Below are 23,359 nucleotides of genomic sequence, written 5' to 3'. Positions count from 1 at the left end.
AGGTGTAAAAGCAAAATTCGCCTTTGAGGTCTTATTTCAAGGGTATTTTGACTAGACTGTCATCCACATGAGAAATGGAATAAGTAGCATGAGCCGTTCATTAAAAAATATATTTTCAGCAACCACATCTCGTCACAAGCCTTTGAAGCACACTACGCAGCCGTTCTCATTTCACAGTGCAGAAACCAAAGTCTGGGAGGTGACTGCCCAGGATGCAGCTGGTGAGCGGCTGAGCCAAGATCCAGAAGCCAGGTTCCCGGTACAGGTACGAGGCATGACGTCACTGGTGGTGCCAGTCTGCGAGCTCGGGACGCGGGCCGGGCCGTAAACTGTACTGCACAAAGCCCCGCCCCGTCCCGTCCCGCCCCGCAGGACCCGGGTGTTGTGCAGTCCAGGCGGTGCTCAGTCGAGCCCCGGGAGCTGAGCCGGGTGGGCGGGGCCGCCAGAGGCCCCGCCCATCGGGCCTGCCCCACCCCCAGGTCCGCCCCGCCCCGCCTCGCCCCGCCTCGCCTCGCCTCGCCTCTCCTCGTCCCGTCACTCCAGCCGTGGCTTGGCGGGGCTCGGCGCTAGGTGGGCGCTGCCGGTGAGTCCCACTTCCTGACAGCGGGTTCGGTCCGCGCCTGGGCGGGGACGCGGAGAATGGAAGCGGGCTTATCGGCCATTACTTTGTATCTCGCCAGCGCCAGCAGTCCTGTGGTGGCGACAACGATGGACCGGAAGCCAGTGAGCCTTGCGGAGGGAGGAGAAGCAGGGGCTGCCTCGGGAGCTGCGGCCGCCGCTCCGTTCAGGGAATCGGCACAGCAGGTAGGTGCGGCCGCCGAGGCTGAGGCCGGGAGAGCCCAGCTTTCTGTCTACCTTGCCTGCCGCCTGCTCTTTTGGCCTGCCCGGCCTTCCTTCGAGCAGGCCGCCCGCCGGAGGTGCGTCCCGGGGTTCCTCTTCGCGGTGTCCCCGGCTCCGAGCGTCGGCTTGAGGGAAGGGGCGGACGAACCGCAGTCGGAGCGCCGCTGGGCATCGCCTCCTCTGACAGCGCCGCAGACTCCGGGGCGGCCTAGGATTTCGAGGGGTGAGGTTGCAGCTTCGGGTCTGCGAACGCGAGAAGGAAGGCGTGTCCCCGAAACGCTGTTCTTGGAGTAGCTGGAAGCCAGGTGACGCCGGCTGCGATCACTTCTCAGTCTCTCCTTGTGGGAGTGCCTGACTTGGCATCTGCCCTTTGGTTAGCAAATAGCAACTGGGTGCTATGCGTTTACAGGCTTTTTACCACCACTTAATCCTTATAACTTCTGCATGAGGTGTGAGTTATCCCCATTTCACCAGGGAGGTAACTAAGGCTCAGAGCTGCGCTGTCCAATAGACATATAATGCCAGCCGCATTTTAAATTGTACATTTTCTCGTAGCCACATTAAAAAACTAAAAAGAAACCGGTGAAATTAATTTTAATATTCTATTTTATTTAACTCAATTTATCAAAACATTTCAACATGTAGTTAATATGAATTGAAATTAATTATAATATTCTATTTTATTTAACCCAATTTTGTCAAAAACCATTTTAACATGCAATTAATATGAAAGTTATCACTGAGATATTTCACAGTCTTTCTGTGGTACTAGTCTTTGAAATCCTTTGTGTATTTCAGCACATCTCAGTTTGAACTGGCCACATTTCAAGTGAGCATTAGCCACATGTGGTTACTCTATTGGACAGCGTAAGTTTAGAGCATTAGGTAAGGTTTGGAGGTTTGTTTTGTTTGGGATTTGGTAGTCTGAAGTAGTAGTGTAGGATCTTTGGCCAAGTAAAACTAATGAAGAAATGGCTTTACCTGAAACCGGCTCAGGAGTATACAGTTTTGATGTTAAAAACCTGAGTTGCTTCTGTGTAGAAATCTTCCCACCCTCAGTGAGAACAAAGCTTTTCAGTGGCTTCATTTTTGAGACTAACTACCTGAATGTTAGTAAGACATTTCCCCCAAACTACAGATTCCTAGAGAATGGTGCCCGAATGTGGGTATAGTTCTAATATTATAAGAGGTAGTTTGCATTAACAAAAGCTTTTTCTCAGGCTAGTCTTTATATGGAATTGTTTTTTCTCCTACTTAAGAAGGGGGAAGGTAACCTGCAAAAAGGAATTCAGGGAAAACGCTAATTGATTAGGAAGCCCACTTATTATGTTCAGTTGAGTCGAGACCTGTTGTTGACAGGTGTACTTGAACTGAACCTTTTTAGTCCACAGTGTTTGATGTATTTTCCATTTGATTTTTCCTTCTGTTACTATAATTGTTTTCATCACTACTTCAGCTTTCAATCTTTCTAATAGCAAAGTAAACCTGTACTGATATACCAGATAAATGTTGTTTGAAGAGAGGCTCTTTATTGTGGCTTAGTGCTAATATGTTATTTTCACACTCTTGGTTAAAAAATAATAAAATAAATAAAACGTAAAGAAGGCCATAGAGCAAAAAGTAAAAAGTCATAGGAATACTCCCATCACCCGTTTCTCACATTCACATTCCCCAAAAGTAACTGTTAAGTTTCTGGTGTATTCTTTCTGGGATTGCCTATGCATATATAATCTTTCCTGTTAAACACAAATGGGTTCATACTATACAAACAGTTTTCTAACTTTCCCTTTGTGCTCTCTTATTCACATTCCTGAAGCAGAGACATTTCCGGGAACCCCAAATCTATGCCTACTTGACCACAGTAAGAGAGGAGAGGCCAGTGAAGTGGAGACTTGGGTGGCAGGAGAGGCTGCCATCCTGTACTCCTTCATCGGTTTGTCCGAACTGAGAAATCCCAAGTGTCATGTAGGGAAGGGAGTAAGAGTTAGGAGCTTGGGTCTGTGTTCAGAATTAGGCCTCAAACCAGGACATTCAGCAGCTTATCTGACTAGACTTTTGACCAGAATCTCAGCTTCAATATTATTAAAGGAGTTAAAATTTCAGTATTACTTGTTCATTTATTTATTTAGCACCCCTGCTACCAAGCACTTACGATGTGCCAGGAGCTGTAAGCTAAAGGATATAGCAGTGAAGGATACACACTGTGCCTACTCCCATTTTGCCGATCACCTATTTGGGGAAGGTGACGCAGAATAAATTCCAAGTGTAATACATGTTTTTATAAAGTTCTGTGTGCTATGGGAGTATGTGAAAAGAAAATTGCCACTAAAAACAGGCCCCAAGGAACAAGATAAGCAGATTTACAATACTGTTAGCCATAAAATGTAATAAAATGTTAATTGACATTGCATCTCATAATTTCCTGGTGTTAGGAAATTGTCTTTTCAGATCTTTGGAGTTTGTTGGAGTTTGTATAATTGACAGTGAAAATTTTCTGACCTGCAGGTTGACTATTTATCTGTAAAAATGAAATGTTTGCAAATTCAGAGAATAACTTTCATTTATAATTGTTGGAAATTTTGAATCAAATTATTTTCTGGTTGGTTTTACCCATCAATACCTCCCTTAACTAACCCCACACTCACCTCTTTGCCAAGTAGAGGTTGGGATCATATGGCATAGATTCTTTCACAGATTTTTTTACTTGACAATCTGGTTCTTTAAGATGAGGGGTTGACAAACTAGAGCCTATGGGCCAGATCCCACCCGCCACTGATTTGTATAAAATTTTATTGGAATATAGCCCATTCATTATGTATTGTCCATGGCTGCTTTTGCAGAGTTCAGTAGTTGTGACAGAGATTACATGGCCCTCAAAGCCTAAAATATTTACTATCTGTCCTTTATGGGAAAAGTTACTCACTCCTGCTTAAGATGATAAACCTAAAACTTGGGTTTTACTGTATCAAAAATTAATATTAAAATTTTAAAAGAGAGCTTTTAAATGTCTCTTTAATAAAAATCTTTATATGAAATGTGATGATTAGAACAAATAAAATACCATTTACGTATTATGTATAGAGAATATTACTCAAAGGTCTGTTTATACTTGACTGACTTTGGTATTAGAATGAAAAATATGAATCACCTTTGAGCCTTCACCTTTGTAGATTTTTTTTTTTTACCTTTTGGAAAAACTATAGCCAAGAGTCAGTTAATGGAGTTAGTAGATAAGTTTAGTCCTGTTATTATAACCCAGCCAGAATGTTTTTATTTATTAAAGTTGTCTAAGGAAGACAAAGTAGTGAAGCCAATGAGAGACACCCCTTCTCCTTTGCCTGTGTCTTAGAAAAGACAAATTAAGCCAGTGAGAGATTGGTAGAGGGAGAATGAGAAGCTGCTTGCTCTGATGGGGGTGGGGTGGGGGTGGAATAAGGCAGGGTGATGTACTGTGAAAGGGCTCAACTCTGTCCATTGACTGGGACTGTTGCTTTCACATCAGATCCATCCAGTTAGTATGATAACTGGAGATCTAACCCAGCTCCTCTGACTTTTCCTTGCCTATAAAGTCATGGTCCAAAAGGAGACATTGGTGTCAGGACAACCATAAACCAAATCTCATATGAGGGAAAATGAGATTGGGTAGGAACAGCTCACTATGCTTAGGGACTGGTGATAGAAGAAAGATGGCCTGGGTGGACCATTTGTTGTTCATCTTATTTATGGACACAATGAATGGGCTGATGTTCCTTTATTAAGGGCTGGGATATGTTTGAAACCTCAGGACAGGCTAGGGAGAATTGTGGTTTTTGTTTTTTCTGGTTAATACATAGGTAGCCCATGCTGTCAAGGTTTTCATGGTCTCAGTTTGCTCTACAGCAATTATAGTTGCTGTCAGTGATGTTCATGTGTGTCATGGAACAATGCGTGTGTTCTTTGGGTTGGGTATACCTGGATTCAAATCCTGGCTAATGACTAAACTTACCTTTGGGAAGTGAAGGACAGAGAACAGCCATATCAGTTTTCTAAGAAGAACCTTAGAGGATTAAGAGGAAACAATGCATAAAAATAAAGTTACATATACTTGCATAACTGGGCAATTCTAGTCCACTATTTTTATCAGTACAATTCCATCTCTGCAAAAGCAGTTCAAAGAACTTTTCTAGGGTTGAACAACAATCATGGGTTTAAATTATGTGTGGTCATATCTACAAGTGTAAGAATCCTTATAGAGGATGAAATTTTTGAACTCTGGACTGTCTTGGACAGTCCCACTGATATGGACTCTAATCATGGCAGTCCTGTAGTCCTGTATCATTTTGCTTTGGTTTAGTTTTAAAATTGTACCAGAGCATATTCTCATCATGGAAGTAAAACAATAACAAAATACAAAAAGAATAAAAAGCCCCCTTGACCACTCCTTTACCTGTACCTCCTCCCCCATCTTTGTACCTAACCCCAAGGGTAACCACTGTTGCCAGATTTTTCTTTACAATTACTTGCACTGTGCTTTTTGAGATCTTCTAGTAAGAAGATACAACAAAGACTTTCTTAGGAATTTAAACTTGAGGCAAAAAGACAAGGAAAAGCTCTTCATCCTCTCCCTCAAAATGCATTTACAGTGAGTTTAGAACATTGGCTATATGTGTGAGGTAAAATTAGTATTTCCCTTGGAATGAAATTTAGATGTAATTGGAATTCCATAGACTATTATAGTTTTAAAATTTGTGAAATCTTTTTACTAGCAGGAAAACTGTGTTGTCATCTATATATTAGTGACTGAGAAATGTAGAAGTTCAGATATAGAATACTGATGCCCTGCTTTCCAGATTTGGTTTACAAATGAGTTTTATTTGGTCTGCACAGTGCTTTAAATTTTTTTGAATTTTAATGTCTTTGGTTGCAGCATGCTTTTCTTCAAAGGTCTACTTTTAATCTATAGCAGTATTTACTCATTTTTGGTACCTGCTTGGACCTAAAAGGCATCTTACTTCAGGACTCCCATTTTGGAAAAGGAGAGGTTCAGAATTAAGCTGAACTGGTTTTGGTTTGCCCACATGTAACTAAGCTCAAATTCAAAGACTTAGCAGGATTACCTTATACAAACATTTTATGTTACGCATCTAACATATGTACATGCATCTATATGATTTTCCTTTGATATAGCAACACATTAATCCCTCCGTAATTAGCATTGTTCTTTAAAACTATTGATGTCCAGCATGTGTACGACATTGGAATTGCTATGACTTGAAGTGTGCTGCTTGATTTCTTAGCTTTTGACTTAAAAAGTTTAATTGGTGAAGTTCTGTTTTGTAACCTGGGCAGTGAGTATGCAGAGGTTTGCTTTACTATTCATTAAACTCTTCGTTTATGCTGTTGATACGCTTTTCTGTGTACGATCTGTTTTATTGTTTAAAAACGGTTTAAGGATTGGCTTATATTTCTTTATTCCCTAAAATAAAGCAACCGAAAAATTTTTTTTGTTATATGAAAGAAAATTAATCTCACTTGAAACTCTTCTTTTCTTAATTTATTATTGACATTAGATGAGTAATGAAAGAGGCTTTGAAAATGTAGAACTGGGAGTCATAGGAAAAAAGAAGAAAGTCCCAAGAAGAGTCATCCACTTTGTTAGTGGTGAAACAATGGAAGAATACAGCACGGATGAAGATGAAGTTGACGGCCTGGAGAAGAAAGATGTTTTGCCTACTGTTGATCCGGTAGGTTTGATGCTGATGTTCCTTTTGTCAGTGGGTTTTGTTTTGACTGATTTGTTTCCCTTAAACATTTTTTTTTTTAAATTAATTAATTTATTTATTTATTTTTGGCTGTGTTGGGTCTTCGTTTCTGTGCGAGGGCTTTCTCTAGTTGCGGCAAGCGGGGGCCACTCTTCATCGCGGTGCGCGGGTCTCTCTTGTTGCGGAGCACAGGCTCCAGACGCGCAGGCTCAGTAGTTGTGGCTCACGGGCCCAGCTGCTCTGCGGCATGTGGGATCTTCCCAGACCAGGGCTCGAACCTGTGTCCCCTGCATTGGCAGGCAGATTCTCAACCACTTGGCCACCAGGGAAGCCCTCCCTTAAACATTTTTTAAAAAATATTTATTTATTTATTTATTTATATTTTTGGCTGCGTCGGGTCTTAGTTGCACAGGATCTTCGTTGTGGAACTCTGGCTTCTCTCTAGTTGCAATGCGCGGGCTTAGTTGCCCTTAGGCACGTGGGATCTTAGTTCCCCAACCAGGGATGGAACCCGTGTACCCTGCATTGGAAGGCGGATTCTTAACCACTGGACCACCAGGGAAGTCCCTGTTTCCCTTAAACATTGAATAGAAGGGACCTTTGAGGTTTAAATAAACTGTATTCTGATTATAAAATTATACATTATGATTTTGGTGGAAAACAATATTTTTACAAAATATGGATGGAAGTATTTTCTGTATTTCAGTAGCCTGAATAGTTTATTTTTGAGTGTCAGAGTTCTTTTGTCAGGGTGGATAGGTTTCTTTAAGATTTATTTCACTAAACGGCGTAGTTGAATTCCAGTCCTTTTGTATTAAAGACTGTACTACCATGATGGTTTCCATTTAAAGCTTAGAAGTTGTCAGTTCTTTTTTATATTGCCTCAAGTTTTGATTATAAGATAGGAGTGTACAGTTCTTAACTTTATGTTCCTCACCAGCTAAATTTAAGAATTTCTAAGTTATAAATGATGTGACTGGGGACTTTCCTGGTGGCGCAGTGGTTAAGGATCCGCCTGCCAATGCAGGGAACACGGGTTCAATCCCTGGTCCAGGAAGGTCCCACATGCCGCGGAGCAACTAAGCCTGTGCACCACAACTACTGAAGCCCACGTGCCACAACTACTGAAGCCCGCGTGCCACAGCTACTGAAGCCCATGTGCCTAGAGCCCGTGCTCTGCAGCAAGAGAAGCCACTGCAATGAGAAGCCCGTGCACCACAGTGAAGAGTAGCTGCCGCTTGCCGCAACTAGAGAAAGCCCGTGCACAGCAGCAAAGACCCAACGCAGCCAAAAAGAAATTAAAAAACAAAAACAAAAACAAAACAAAACAAAAAGATGTAACTGTAAAATTATAAGACTAGCTGTACATTTTTTTAAAAGAAGTGTTGCCTTTCTAAGTAGTCATTTTGAGAGTTCAGTTGATCAAATATTTATGGACTTTCTAGGTGCTGGTGATACAGCAATGGGCAGTATAAATTTCTGCTCTTATATGCTAGTGGGCAGAAAGGCAATAAGCAAGTATATACTATAATTATCAGACTATGGAAAGTGCTATGAAGAAAATAAAGCAAAGTAGCAGAATAGAGAATTATTAATTTAGATTTGGCTTAAAAAATGTTATTACTAATTTTTCATCAGATTTGGTTCTAAATAAATTCTAGTTATTAAAAAAATATCAGATCCAGATTCTCTGCTATAGACAGTATTCAAAGGACTGTGCAGTATACTCTGAAGGCAATTCCAAATGCATGCAGAATATTGTAGAAGTGTTTCATGCAGTGGAAGAATTGTTGAAATAAATGTCTTTCTTCTAAATTACTTTGAAGGGGTTTTTATTTGTCTGTATAAATTTGTGTATATATGTATGGTTTAAAAAGTCTTTGTCTCAAAAATTGTCCTCTATTTACATAGGAATTGGTAATAAAGACATTGCATAGAAAAAATACATCCTTACTACTTTCCCAAAGGTTTACTCTTTAAAAAAGCTTTATTGAAATGCAGTCCACGTAGCATACATTCATCAATTTAAAATTTGCAGCATTCACTGATAGACGCAACCATTACCACAGTCAATTTTTAGTACATTTGCATCACCTCAAAAAGAAACCCAGTACCCTTTAGTTATCACTCCCTACCCTTCATCTCCCCAACCCCTGATGACCACTAATCTATTTTCTGTCTATTGATTTCCCTATTATGGACATTTCATATGAACGAACTCGTATGATATGTGATCTTTTGTGACTGGCTTCTTTCACTTAGCGTAACGTTTTCAAGGTTTATCCATGTTATAGCATGTGTCAGAACTTCATTCCTTTTTTTGATATACCATGTTTGTCAGGTCAGAGACATTTGGTTGTTTCTACCTTTTGGCTATTATGAATAATTCCGCTATGAACATTTGTGTACAGGTATTTGTGTGGACATATGTTTTCATTTCTCTTAGGTATGTACCTATGAGTGGAATTGCTGGGTCATATGATAACTCTATACAGGTATCCCCTGCTTTTTGAAAGTTTGCTTTACACCACTTCGCTTTTATGAAAAACCTACGTTAGTACCTCTTTTTGCTAACTGAAAGAAAGCCGAAGAGGATTTTCACTTTTATGAAAAAAGGTAAAAAGTAAAAATAGCGTCCAGAATTTGTTTTGCAGTGAGCCCTTGTAGAGGTGGTGGGCACCCTGAACAGTGAGAGAGGCACCTTGAAGCTCCTTCCCTGGGGAACTACACAGCATCACAGCATCAAGCCGCTATAGCTTTGAACTGTATCTGTGAGCATTTGTGCTTTGTTTCGATTTATTTTGTTCAGCTGTTTAGTAAGATGTGTCCTATGGTAAGCACTTCTTTGCTTTACACAGTTTTGCGTTATGAAAGGTTTCATAGGAATGCTCTACTTTTGGATAGCAGGGAAATTCTGTATTCAGTCATTTGAAGAACCACCAAATTGTTTTCCAAAGTGGCTGCACCATTTAAAATTCCTGCCAGCATTGAATGAGGGTTCTGATTTCTCTACATCCTTATCAACACTTGTTACTATCTTTTTTATTCTAGTTGTCCTTGTGGATGTGAAGTGGCATCTCATTATGGTTTTAATTTGCATTTCCCTGGTGGCCAGTGATATTGAGCATCTTTTCATTTGTTTATTGGCCATTTGTATATCATCTTTAGAGAAATGCCTATTCAGATCCCTTGCCTGTTTTTGTATTTTTTAAATATTTATTTATTTTTGGCTGAGGATCTTTCATTGTGGTGCACGGGCTCTTTGTTGTGGTGTGCGGGCTTCTCTCTAGTTGTGGCACATGGGCTCCAGAGCGCATGGGCTCTGTAGTTGTGGCACATGGGTTCCTTAGTTGTGGCGTGCGGGCTTAGTTGCCCCGCGGCATGTGGGATCTTAGTCTCCCGACCAGGGATTGAACCCGTGTCGCCTGCATTGGAAGGCAGATTCTCAACCACTGGACCACCAGGGAAGTCCTGCCCTTTTTTAAAAAAAATTAGTTAATTAATTAATTTATTTTTGGTTGCGTTGGGTCTTCGTTGCTGTGCGGGGGCTTCCTCTAGTTGCGGCGAGCCGGGGGCTGCTCTTTGTTGTGGTGTGCAAGCTTCTCATTGCGGTGGCTTCTCTCATTGTGGAGCATGGGTAGGCATGCGGGCTTCAGTAGTTGTGGCACGCGGGCTCAGTAGTTGTGGCTCACAGGCTCTAGAGCGCAGGCTCAGTAGTTGTGGCGCATGGGCTTAGTTGCTCCGCGGCATGTGGGATCTTCCCAGACCAGGGCTCGAACCTGTGTCCCCTGCATTGGCAGGTGTATTCTTCACCACTGTGCTACCAGGGAAGTCCCCATTTGTTTTATTGTGGTTTTTTTTTTCCCATTTGTTTTTAAAATCAAGGTATAGTTGATGTACAGTATTACATTAGGTTCAGGTGTACAACATAGTGGTTCACAATTTTTAAAGGTTGTATTCCACTTATAGTTATTATAAAATTTTGGCTATACTCCCTGTTTTGTACTGTATATCCTTGTAACTTATTTCTTTTATACATAGTAGTTTGTAACTCTAAATTCCTTACCCCTAAGTTATCTAATTTATTATTAAGTTATTCATAGTATTCCTTTATAATCCTTTTTATTTTCCTCTTCAGTCTAGCTAAAGGTTAATCAATATTGTTGATCTTTTCCAAGAACCAGCTTTTGGTTTCATTGATTTTTCTCTCTTTTTCTTTTCTCCATCTCATCAATGTCCATTCTAGTCTTTATTATTTCTATGCTTCTGCTTGCTTTAGGTCTCATTTGCACTTCTTTTCCCACTGTCTTGAGGTGGAAGGTTGGGTTATCTTTCTTATTTCTTAATTAGCTATGAATTTCCCTTAAGCATTGCTTTAGTTACATCTCATAAGTTTTTATATGTTACATCTTCATTTTCATTCATCTCGAAGTATTTTCTCTTTTCCCTTTTTTTTCTTTGACTTGTTGGTAATTTGAGTATGTTGTTTACTTCTCACATATTTGTGAGTTTCCCACATTTTTTTTCTGTTATTGATTTCTAATTTCACTCCATTATGGTTTGAGAACATACTTTATATTATTTCTGTCCTTTTAAATTTATTGAGGTTTCTTTTTTCTTTTTTTAATATTTATTATTTATTTATTTGGCTGCATTGGGTCCTAGTTGTGGCACGCGGGATCTTCGTTGTGGTGCGCAGGCTTCTCTCTAGTTGTGGTGTGCGAATTTCTCTCTCTAGTCGTGGCGTGCGGGCTCCAGAGTGCTTGGGCTCTGTAGTTTGCAGCACGTGGGCTCTTTAGTTGAGGTGCAGGGGCTCAGTAGTTGTGGCGCATGGGCTTAGTTGCCCCATGGTATGTGGGATCTTAGTTCCCTGACCAGGGATCAAACCTGTGTCCACGGCATTCGAAGGCGGATTCTTTACCACTGGACCACCAGGAAAGTCCCTGAGGTTTCTTTTGTGTCCTAGCAAATGGTCTGTCTTGGAGAATGTTCCATATGTGCTTGAGACTAGTGTATATTCTGTTGTTAGGTAGAGTATTCTGTAGATGTCTAATAGGTCTGGTTGGTTTATAGTGTTGTTTGTCTTCTGTTTCCTTGTTGATCTTCTACCTGGTTGCCCTATTCGTTATTGAAAATGGGGTATTGAAGTCTCCAACTATTATTGTTGAATTGTCTATTTCTCCCCTCATTTCTGTTAGTTTTTGTTCTGTTGAGCCACTCAATTGAAATTTTCATTTCAGTTATTATACTATTTCAACACCAGAATTTCCATTTGGTTCTATTTTATGATTTCTCTTAATTGATATTCTAAATTTGATGCAACATTGTTACCATACCTTCCTGTTTTTCTTTAACTATGGTTTCCTTAATTCTTTGAACATACTTATAAAGGCTACTTTGAGTTTTTTCTGTTAAATCCAGCATCTGGTCACTCTCACAAGTAGCTTCTGTTGTCTGCTTTTTTTTCTAGTGTACGGGTCATGCTTTCCTGTCTTCTTTGCGTGTCTCATAATTATTTGTTTGAATAACTGGACATTTTAGATAATATATCGTAGCAACTCTGGGTGCTGCCCTCTGCTTCCCCCCAACCCTCACCTCCCAGGGGCTTGATTTTGTTATTTGCCCATTTGTCTAGTGACTTGATGAGTTATTTTAGTGAAGTCTGTCTCCTCCCCACTTGCTGTTTTCTGCTTCAAACTAGCTGAGCTATAGTTGAGCCTGTATCTTCATAGAGTCTAAGAATTTCTTCCCAAGTACCTTTTACCAAAATCTCCACTGATTTTTTTTTTTTTTTTTTTTTTTTTTTTATAAATTTATTTATTTATTTTTGGCTGTGTTGGGTCTTCGTTTCTGTGCGAGGGCTTTCTTCATTTCTGTGCGAGGGCTTTCTCTAGTTGTGGCAAGCGGGGGCCACTCTTCATCACGGTGCGTGGGCCTCTCACTATCGCGGCCTCTCTTGTTGCGGAGCATAGGCTCCAGACGCGCAGGCTCAGTAATTGTGGCTCACGGGCCCAGTTGCTCCGCGGCATGTGGGATCTTCCCAGACCAGGGCTCGAACCTGTGTCCCCTGCATTGGCAGGCAGACTCTCAACCACTGCGCCACCACGGAAGCCCTCTCCACTGATTTTGAGAGTACCCTTAAGCTTGGACTTTTCCACTTCTGTTGCAAATGAAGTCAGTTCACATGGGAAGAAATTAGGAGCTATCTGTCTTATGGCCTACTTTTTCCTCCTGGGCAAAATCTTTTAGCCAGATCTCTGAAATTGGGGGGTCGGGATAGTAGTGCATTTCTCTGTGACACCCCTACTTTAGCAGCCGAGCGCTCGGTTGGGGTTGGGAACAGAAGCCTTAGGTCTTGGCTCACCTCTTCTGGCATGCAACCACTGTCTTAGGAACTGGGGTAAGGGCGATCAGTGTGCCAGTACTCTCAGTGGCACCATGCTCACGGTAGAGCCTCCATTATGTTAGTGGGGGGCTGATGGAAGGAGGGAGCCCTCACCTGTCACCTGCACTCACCTGGAAGTTAGTCTCAGTAATGGGTAACTTGTGGGCAGGTTGAGAAATGCTGATTGATGTCCTGTTCCTCCTGGGAGGAAAGCCCTCCACTTGGAAGCTGGGGGTAGAAGGAGCCCTGTGTTCTTAGCTGTACCAGTCTGGCAGTGAATTTCCACTTCACTTTGCTGGGAAGGCCAATGGTCTTGGTTCGCTTACTTCATACTCTCATTTTCTTGTCAAATTTTTATTTATTTTCTTGAATAGATGTTTTTTCATTTGTAGTATATCCTTAGGACCATTTCCAGAGGGTTTAAATGTTTATTTTAAATAATTTTCACTAGTTTCACTGGGTAGTGGGTCCACAGAGTTCCTCCTGCTGTTGTGCTGTAAGTCTATATCCACTCTTTTTTTAATAGTTAATTACCTTGTATATAGTATGTTGTCATTCGAATTTATTTGAATTTTTAGGCCTAGACTAAGACAAGAAACCTGGGTGATAAGAAACCTGTCTGTTTCCTTCGCTGGGAGGCAGCATACATAGTCAGAGCTGGTTTCAGTTCTGGCTTAGTCCTGGAGTAGTCACCTCCCTGTGACAAAGGCTTAATCCCACTGCACTTCAGGTTTCACAACTATTAAAAAAAAGATAACCTTTGTCTCATCTACATTAAGAATTGTTTTTGAAGATTAAAAAGATAGTATATATGAATACTCATTGAAAAATGACTAAGAACTATATACATGTAAGGTAGTATTAGATAACAAAGCAAATATAGTAGGTAGCACAAGGAATCTTGCTCAAAAGGTAATTTTAGAACTCTATTGGAATTTGAAAACCCATGACTAATTTAACAATTTTCCCTACATTTCTTATTCAAGAATCATTTGAAAGTTTATGAAATTAACTTGTTTGGCTTCATTCCTGAAATATCCATTTTGAAGTTTTAAAGTTATATTTTCCTTGGTGGTAATTGTGTCTCCTAGTGATTTTTTTAGGCAACGAGTAGCTGCTATTATATACTAATACCATATATATGTGTGTGTGTGTGTGTGTGTGTGTGTGTATATAAATACTGCCAATAGGAAGCTTATGTTATAAACTTAGTTGGAAGCTGAGAGCTGACATTATACTTGACTTCTAAATAAAATTTTCAGAAAAAAATCTGGTGCCGTTCATGAAGAATTTATAATTAGCAAATAGGACTATCTATGTTGGCTAAGTTAACCGAGACCAAAAAATAACAATTACTTAAATCTTTTGCTAAAAGAGATACAATTCATTTTTTGGATATTTTTAATTGCTGCCTGAACTCTAAATATCTTCGTTTGGTTTATTACTTATGCATGCACATGTTAATGTTAGTCATCATTTTTTTAAATGCTGTAGTCTAATGTAGACTTCTGGTCGTAAAGCAAACTTGCAGATAGTGTTTTTCCTCTTTAATGGGGACACTTAGGTTGTTTCCATATCTTGGCTACTGTAAATAATGCTGCCACTAACAAGAGAGTGGAAATACCTCTTCAAGATTTTAATTTCAGTTCTTTTGGATAAATACCCAGAAGTGGAATTGCTGGATCATTTGGTGTTTGTATTTTTTATTTTTTGAGGAACCACCCTACTGTTTTCCATAATGGCTGCACCATTTTACATTCCCACCAACAGCGTCCAAGTGTTCTAATTTCTTTACATACTCACCAACACTTGTCTTTTTTTAAAAATAGTAATCATCCTAGCAGCTGTTTATAACTAAAGGCAAACCTAGCATCACTTAATGTGAAAAGCAGACTTTCCAATTTCGATTTGCTTCTAATGCATCCTAAATCTGATAGGACAAAGGAATTTGGAAAAGGTATTGTTGTATATTTACATAGTAGATATGTAGAACAGACCCAATTAAAGAAAAACCCTGATATCTAAAATAAAGATTTAAGAATAATACTCCTGGGACTTCCCTGGTGGTGCAGTGGTTAAGAATCCGCCTGCCAATGCAGAGGACACGGGTTCGAGCCCTGGTCTGGGAAGATCCCACATGCAATGGAGCAACTAAGCCCGTGCACCACAACTACTGAGCCTGCGCTCTAGAACCCGTGAGCCAGAACTACTGAGCCCACGAGCCACAACTACTGAAGCCCATGCGCCTAGAGCCCATGCTCCGCAACAAGAGAAGCCACCACAATGAGAAGCCTGTGCACCACAATGAAGAGCAGCCCCCGGCTCGCCGCAACTAGAGAAAGCCCACGCGCAGCAACAAAGACCCAATGCAGTCAAAAATAAATAAATAAATAAATGAAAGAATAATACTCCTGGCATATGATACTTGATAGAAAGTAAGAAATGGAGACCTAGATCTTTTTACAATCTTATAATTGTTTTCCTTAGATTTTACCTTAGATGAACGTTAAGAGTAAACATATTTCCAGTAATTCATTTAACCATTGATTTAGTTTCACTTAGGGTTCCTTAAATATGTGTATATGTGTGTATCTAACTATACATATTAAAAACTTAGATTATGCACATAACTGTTACCTATATAAATGGACTGATGCCTTTCTTAATATAGTCAGAACTCAAAATTATCTGGGCTCATTTTTGCCTATCAAATTTTTAAAAAGGAAAAGAACAATATACTGTAATGAGGGTACAAGGGAATGGACAATCTCATACATTACTGCTGAATATTTATTGGTAAATTTTCTGGTGTGAAGTTTTGCATTGTGAAGGGAGAGCTTTCCAAATGATTAAATTTTTGGCCTAGTTATTCCACCCTTAGGAATTTAAGCATTTGGGAAATATGCTTAATATTTTCAATATAGTAAATGGGAAAAACAGCAGGATAGAAAAAGCATAGCAATGTTGTAAAACACATATATGCTTAGGAAAAGACTGGGAAAAATATACTAAGATGTTAATGATAATTATCTATGGATGGTGGAAAAATGGGTGACTTAAATTTTCTTTATACTTTTTCCATTTTGTAAGTGTTTTGCAATAAATGAGCAAATATAATAATATTGCTTGCTTTTATAATTTAAAAATAAGTTGTTTCAAAACAAAAGATAGCAAGTCTTAATAGTTCTTTATTAAGGAAGAGATGGAAAATTATGCAGGAAGAAATAGATAATTAAATTTTTGAAGAAAGAGATGAATCTACTTGAGTTTGCACTCATAAATTGGAAGTCTTAAAAGACTCAAGATCTTGTCCCAGTTCTGTTACTGGGATGGTGGTGGCGGTAGTGATGCTGGCAGTGGTGGCAGGGTTCCAGTGTAGACTGTGGGTCAGTGTCTGCACAAAGGGCCCTATCCATTCATTCTGTATAACTCTGTGTGATAATGATAGATGGTATTCCTGAATCCTTATCCAGTGTCTCAGCTCTGGAGCAGGTTTGACTCTTTGGTAGTCGCAGCCTGGATATTAGCAATTGTTCTCTCTAGAAACAACCCCAGGAGAATTGGTCCACTGAGAAATGCATGCTTTTCTCCAAAAGCATGCTGAGTCCTTTTCTAAGTAGTTTCTTGGCCTTATCACTTATTATGTGTTATAGAAATTGCTTCCATTCCCTATATTTCTGTACTGTCCCATTTGCTGTTAAAAAAAAAAAAGTAAACACTAAAGTCAGAGCATCTTAAACAGAGCCCCTAAACTAACCCTTATCCCCACCTAAGAGATGCCTCCTGCTCTGAATGTAGAAGATATAGCAGATTTTTATCAGGGAGTCAGAAATATACAGTGTTTTCTTGAATATTTGTTTGCTTGGACATCCATTCTTGTGTAAAGAGAGACTAAGGAGCTACCTTACTTTTGTGTCTTTTCAGAAATGTTATCACAGGAATTGATATACCTACTTTTCATTGAAAGACTATGTTACATGTTTACTCCTCTCTGCTTTAGCCCATCTGCCCAGTCTTACAGATATTCCTTTTTTAAAAAATATTTAAAATATAGAACTTTATTTTTAAATTAATTTGCATAAGAAGTTGATAAGACAGACAGTGGCCACTCAAAATGACTTTGAAAACCCTGAGGTGAAAAATTTTCCTTAACCAGCAAGAAAGGAAATAACACCGAAATTGGCAACTTCGTTAGCTTTAGACAGCGGAGAAGGAAGATACTTCCATTTCACCAATAGAGAAAAAAGAGTCATTTCCAGTGTCTACAGTTTTCAGTCTTACAGATACTCTTGTATTTGCTTTTTTAACGCCCTTATAATCATCAGCATATCTTATCTAAGAAGATTATGGACCGGTTTATCTTTTCCTTCTCTCCCTGGAACCAGTATTCAAATAATTACTAATGTGTTTGATTGATTGTAGGCTCTATACTATGTTTTCTTTTCATAAACAAAAATATTGGTATGATGAATCATGCTCCTATTACTGATTTCATCCACAGAGGCAAACGGTCATCTATGTGGCAAGCTTCACAAAAGTATTCTATGGAATTACCAAGGTTAACTATGCAGGTGTGTAGTGTAGATTGCATTCTGCCAGTGGTCCTAGCCTACCAAATAGATACTAAACTTTTCTTGGGTTATATGCTCTAGTCGCTTTTTAATCCTTGAAGGAACAGCAACAAAAAACCTCATCTTGCCACTTACTGGTTACTTATTTTCTCACCATTAAAAGTTCATTTAATATGCCCTTAATCTGTTTAATTTCTCTGAACCTTAATTTCCCCACTAAATCATATGTGTGTTGTACTGTATGATTTCTTAGATCCCTTTCCATTGACTGTACACACTCTCTGATGTGCTTTTGAACAATGAAGACAAAAAAGCAACAAGACAGGAGAAAGGAAGGCTCTGGATAACTCATAAATAATTAGGGTTATGACTTAACCAACTCCATTTCAGTGGCTGCTGCTCTTTTTGGTTATTCTGTGGACTTAAGGTGGTGATAGTTGTATGGGTGAATGTAAAATGTCTTTGTGACATTCTCTCTACAAAGCTTTTAATTTTTTTATTGGATTGTACTCTGTTTATAGTATCATCTATAGAATATTCTAAGTGTCCACCAAGTATTTGACTACTTCTTTCTGGCCTAAATGTATAGAATGAATTTAGGTATGAATGTCGCTAACCTAACCTCTTGTTGCAGACAAAACTTACCTGGGGCCCCTACTTATGGTTTTACATGCTTCGTGCTGCCACATCAACCCTCTCAGGTATTACTTTTTTGTTTGAATATTGTATAACCACTATAATATGCTCCCAGAACAGGAGCTTTGCTAAATAGGGTGTTTCAAAATTGAAGGAGAAACAATTGGGAGTTAGTCACTCCCTTCTCAGCAACTAGCTAGCTAGCTAGCTCACACTGGAAGATATTAATCTAACTTGTACTTCATCTTAAAACATTTTTTAGCTTCTGGATATGCTTTAAAAAAAGGACTAAAAAATAGCTATATTAATTTAGATACAATTTTCATGTTCTTGAAACTTTCCTGTTAGCAGTTATTTGGCTATTTTGCCATTTGATTCCCTGATATTGTTCTCATTCTAACTGCTTATTCTAAAGCCTGTAGTTATAATTCATTTATGTTTTATTTGATTAATATTTCATTTCTTAAGTTGAGATATAACTAAGTCATATTTGAAGGAAATGAATTATCAGCTTATGACTTAATCATGCTAACTTTAAATATGCGTTTTAAATCATAAAGCTTTCCTCTGCTTCCCATTTTAACTCCCCCATAGCTTCTATTACTTTATGCCTTTCATTAGATCTAAATGTGAATAGTAATAAATTCAACAAACATTTACTGAGCACTCAATATATGCTAGACAGTCTAGTGTAATGAAAATAACATGAGCTTTACATTCAGACCTGGATTGAATTTTGGATCTGCTTTGTCCGCTTGGGCCAGTTCTTCAACTTCTTTGAGTCTAACCTTTCATAGTGCCTGGCATGTGGCAGGCACTCAGTGAGTGCTATAGTATAATCCATTCCTTTCTCCCAGCCCAGTGATATCCCAGCCCTCTGAGAGTATACATTTTTCTTGAAGAAATAGACATCTAACAGATAATTATGACACCTGGTGATAAGTGTTATAGTAAGAGGTATGAGCAGTGTTATTGGGAGCCCAGAAGGAGCCACTAGTGCTTCTTGGGGAAATCAAGGAAGATAGACAAAGGAGATGTACTGAATGTTCATTATCTCCCCGAGGGTGGGGACTGTAACTTTTGTATTCGTACAGTGCTTTGCACATAGAAAGGGCTCAAGAAATGTTTATGGAATTATGTAAGCCATTTAACTTTTGTATTTTTAGTGTGTGACTTTCTTGGAGAAAAGATTGCATCTGTTTTGGGCATCAGCACCCCAAAATACCAGTATGCCATTGATGAGTATTACCGGATGAAGAAGGAGGTGTGTCTCCTTTTTACATTTTCTTGATTCAGTTTGGTTTGCTGTGGACTTCATGGGTTGTGTAATGAAGACACGTATCCTCTAGCTGCCCCAAAGATAGCTCCCTTATACTAGGCGTTTCATTCTCGAGTCATTAATTTCTTTATCAAATTAGCATACATTTTAGAATTTTTTAATACTGAAATTCCCCTACGATCTATGTGCACAATTAAGCTAGATTTCATGTGCTAGGTGCTGTGAGAGGTGCCTTAGATATGTTATTTAATTTAATCTTCACACACCTCTCTTTGAATTATTATTCCAAATTTAAGATGAGGAAACAAGACCTGGTCTCTGTACTTAGGACACAGAGACTGGATGTGGGAGAAGTGGAATGGGTTTGCTGCACAGGAAATGACCAGTACTAGAAATGTGTAAGTGCCAGTTGTTAAGGCACAAAGATATGAGGCAATTTTGTGTGCAGATGTCGTGAGGTCTTAGGATGAGGGTGAAATGAGTTTAGCTTTAAAGAGTGAGAAAGCTTTAGCATTTAAGAGTGTGGGCTCGAGAACCACTTCTAACTTTGTAACCTTGGGCAAGATACTTAACCTATATAAGCTGCAGTTTCCTCATCTTTGTAATGAGGAAAATTGCAGCATCCATGCTCAGGGTTGCTCTAAGGATTAAATGAGTTAATATGTAAAATGCTTAGGGCAGCACCGAGTATATATTGGTGAGCTTGAAATAAATATTAGAATCTTTCATTACTCTCCTTCAAGCAAACAAGGAGGGCAATTCAGGTAAAGCTATGATGTAGAGGCATGAATCTAGAAAGCTCAGCTCAGCTGACTATTTGTTACGTGGTTCCAAAAATGTTTTATAACAAATGAGTGTTTTTAACTCTGCCAGCCTTGTTTAGAGCCTCATTACCTCATCTGGACTATTGTGATAGTCTCCTAAATGGTCTTTCTCCTTCACTCTCAGGCAATCTCTAGCTTAATCATCCTGACAGGTTACTCACTCTGTACTGACTCACCGTACTACAGGGACCAATGCAAATGCCACCATTTCCTCCATCAATTTAGTAGTTCTGGAACTAGAAGTTATTTACTCTCTAAATCTCTATAGTGGTTATTCCTTTCTGTTTTAATACTCTTCTTAAATGTCTTAACTTCCTTCCTAGATTGTAAACTTCTTGAGGGCAGGGACTGCCTTATCTGTCTACTAGGTGCTTATGGGAACACTAATCATGCTATACCACTTAAGTGAACAGACCACCCTATTCCACTGAAGAGGCTGACACCCTGTAACTGTAGTGATACAGTATTAGCTAATTTTTTATTTAGATTAGAATTAACCTGAAGAGATCCAGCCCATGTCAAAGTTAATTCAGGTCTCATCTAAGCTAAGCAGTGCTATACTGTTTTTTAAAAATAGCTTCACTACATATACTTCATACAATAGTTTTCAATTTGGAAACAGGGGAAGGGGAAATATGTCTTGTCTTAATTGGATGAAACTGAATTGGACATGACACTAATGTTTTGGTTAAAAAAAAGGCATAAGCAGCTGAAAGAGGGAGAAAAATACTATTCCTTTTGGACATTTATATTTCAACTATTCTTGATATTTCCTCCTTTTAGGAAGAAGAAGAAGAAGAAGAAAACAGGATGTCTGAAGAAGCAGAAAGACAATACCAGCAAAATAAGCTGCAGGCTGATTCCATTGTTCAGTCAGATCAACCAGAAACCCTTGTATCCAGTTCATTTGTGAATCTCAATTTTGAAATGGAGGGAGATTGTGAAGTAATTATGGAGAGCAAACAAAATCCAGGCTCTGTCCCTCCGTAGAATGAAATGACTGTCAAGCTTCTAAGGTAGTTTTTATACCAGGAACTTTCACACTCTCTATTCAAAGGGACTTAATAGTTATTTATATTTTAAATTATTAAGTTATCTGGAAAGGGAAGAATGTTTCTTTATTCTTAGGCTCTATGTAGCAGAAGCCAGATCTGAAATTTGGATATTTGTACTATGCTTTTACTATGTCAAATTAGTACTTTGGTTTTAAAATGATCTTTTAAAAAAAGTTAAGGACATTCTAGAACCCTAACCACCAACTAAGAAGAGTTAAATTATCAAGCTTGTCTGTTATTTGTGTAAGAAAAAAAAAATAGGTAAGTTGCTGAATAAGGCTAACTGGAGCTGATATTCGTAGTCTCAGATTAAAATGAGGATTTTTCCCCTAGATCTTCTCGTTATGTCTTACATTTATATATCTAACCATTCATTTCATACTAAGGATGGTTCACTGAATGTGTAATAAAAGGAGCAATATGAAAGCATTTTGAATTTTCTTTCCTTGAGAATTAACTTTATTTCATGGGAAGGTGATTGAGTTTGTAACACCACCAAATATTAAGATGGGTTTCCATTTTTTAATGAAGGTTCATCTTACTTTCTCTTTCAGTAGTTATTCAAACTTAAATAACTTTGGACGTAATGTTAAAAACACTAGTTATGGGATGAATTTATTAATGTATTTGTATTCAAATGGTAATACCTAGTCATTACCCACGTGGCATCCTGCTTATGTCACTCTTTCAGCCCTGAATGCCTCCTATGGGTCAAGTAGCTGCTTATGTCACTCTTTCAGCCCTGAATGCCTCCTATGAGTCAAGACGGGGGGACAGATGAAGACTTAACCCTCCAGGGCTCACTGTTAAATATTGTACAATGTGCAATGGTAGCATAATGAAGTTACCTGTCATTCACCACTTCGAAGCAACAACAGTGGATGGTTTGCCTGACCCAGTTGGCCATCTCTGTACCCACTGTGCCATTAGCAGACCTTACAAAAGTATAATATGAAACTAATTTTGAAAATACTCCTATATGTGTTCAGAATCTTATATCTGTATGACTTAGATTTATAACTAAATGTGGGTAAGGAGAAATATGTAGAGTAGTTCAGATATGCTGCTCTTAAAAACCTATTCACAAACTTAAAGAGTTCTTAGGATTAATGGTTGTTAATAGCCTTCTAAATAGCATTAAGCTTTCAGTCTTAACTATATCTGTATAGCTTCAAAGAAACAACATAGGTACAGTGGGCTTATTATGGAGGTCTGTTAGCAATGAACATGAACATCTGCCCACTAAGTTCTTCAACTGAAATCTGAAGGATTTAGGAAAGATAATTCTTCATTAGGAATCCTCAGTTACATGGATTCATGGTATGGTGGTTCATGGCATGTGATGGTGATTTTTTTGGTCATGGGTATAAACTATATAATTTAGTGCTTAAAGGATTAATTGTCAGATTATGTAATGTCATAAATTATAGTTTACCAGTAGCTCTAAAGAATGCCAATCTGATGTGTTCCCTATAATTTTTTATCTTCATTTGAGAAGATATTCAAGCTCAAATATTTATTTGGTTATCCTGTAAAGGCAAGCATATCTAAAGGCAATCTGAATCTTCTCTCCCTAGAGGCACTAGATCTAAAAGAGTTGACTCAGAAACTTTTCTGATTGTAGTAGAAGGAAGATAATGATTAATGAAGGTTTTACATTTCTTGAATTTTACTTTTTCTACTTGTCCAACAGTGGCCAGTTTGTAATGTTTATATAGTTATTCACTGTGCCTTAAATTTTTATACTTTTTATTTATGCAAACTATAAAATTTCCCATAAATGCATTAAATGGTTTTGTCTTATTTTTAAGCCTCTTTCACTTTTTCTTCCTTTTCAACCCTTTTAGTAGTTACTGTTCCTTCTGAATCATAGTCATGATATTCTACCCTCTTCTATTCTTTCATCTCTTAAAAATTAAACAGTATAATTGAGAATCTTTACACTTAGTTAACAAATTCTCTAACAAAAGTCCTTGAGTTAAGTTTTGTAAAATGTAACCCTGGTGATGGTTAATAAAGGTAGACAAA

General features: G+C 38.6%; 1 protein-coding gene across 2 annotated transcripts; it reads left to right on the top strand.

Annotated features, from left to right (window-relative positions):
- Positions 1–455: 455 nt before the first annotated feature.
- Positions 456–23,306, top strand: FAM177A1 (family with sequence similarity 177 member A1). 2 transcript variants are annotated; one of them, XM_082452278.1, is made up of 6 exons: positions 456–583; positions 681–804; positions 6,390–6,563; positions 18,172–18,238; positions 19,340–19,437; positions 21,060–23,306. In XM_082452278.1, the coding sequence occupies exons 2-6, from the start codon at positions 709–711 to the stop codon at positions 21,264–21,266; spliced, it is 642 nt and encodes a 213-aa protein (XP_082308404.1). In that variant the 5' UTR covers positions 456–583; positions 681–708; the 3' UTR covers positions 21,267–23,306. The 2 variants fall into 2 exon arrangements, with proteins under 2 accessions (XP_082308404.1, XP_082308403.1); XM_082452277.1 differs by having other exon boundaries at positions 490–804.
- Positions 23,307–23,359: the final 53 nt, after the last annotated feature.

Source organism: Balaenoptera physalus, assembly GCF_965194825.1.
Source record: "Balaenoptera physalus genome assembly, chromosome: 2".
Lineage (NCBI taxonomy): Eukaryota > Metazoa > Chordata > Mammalia > Artiodactyla > Balaenopteridae > Balaenoptera > Balaenoptera physalus.
Note: the sequence above shows the minus strand (reverse complement) of the source record. Positions and strands in the feature narration are given on the sequence as shown.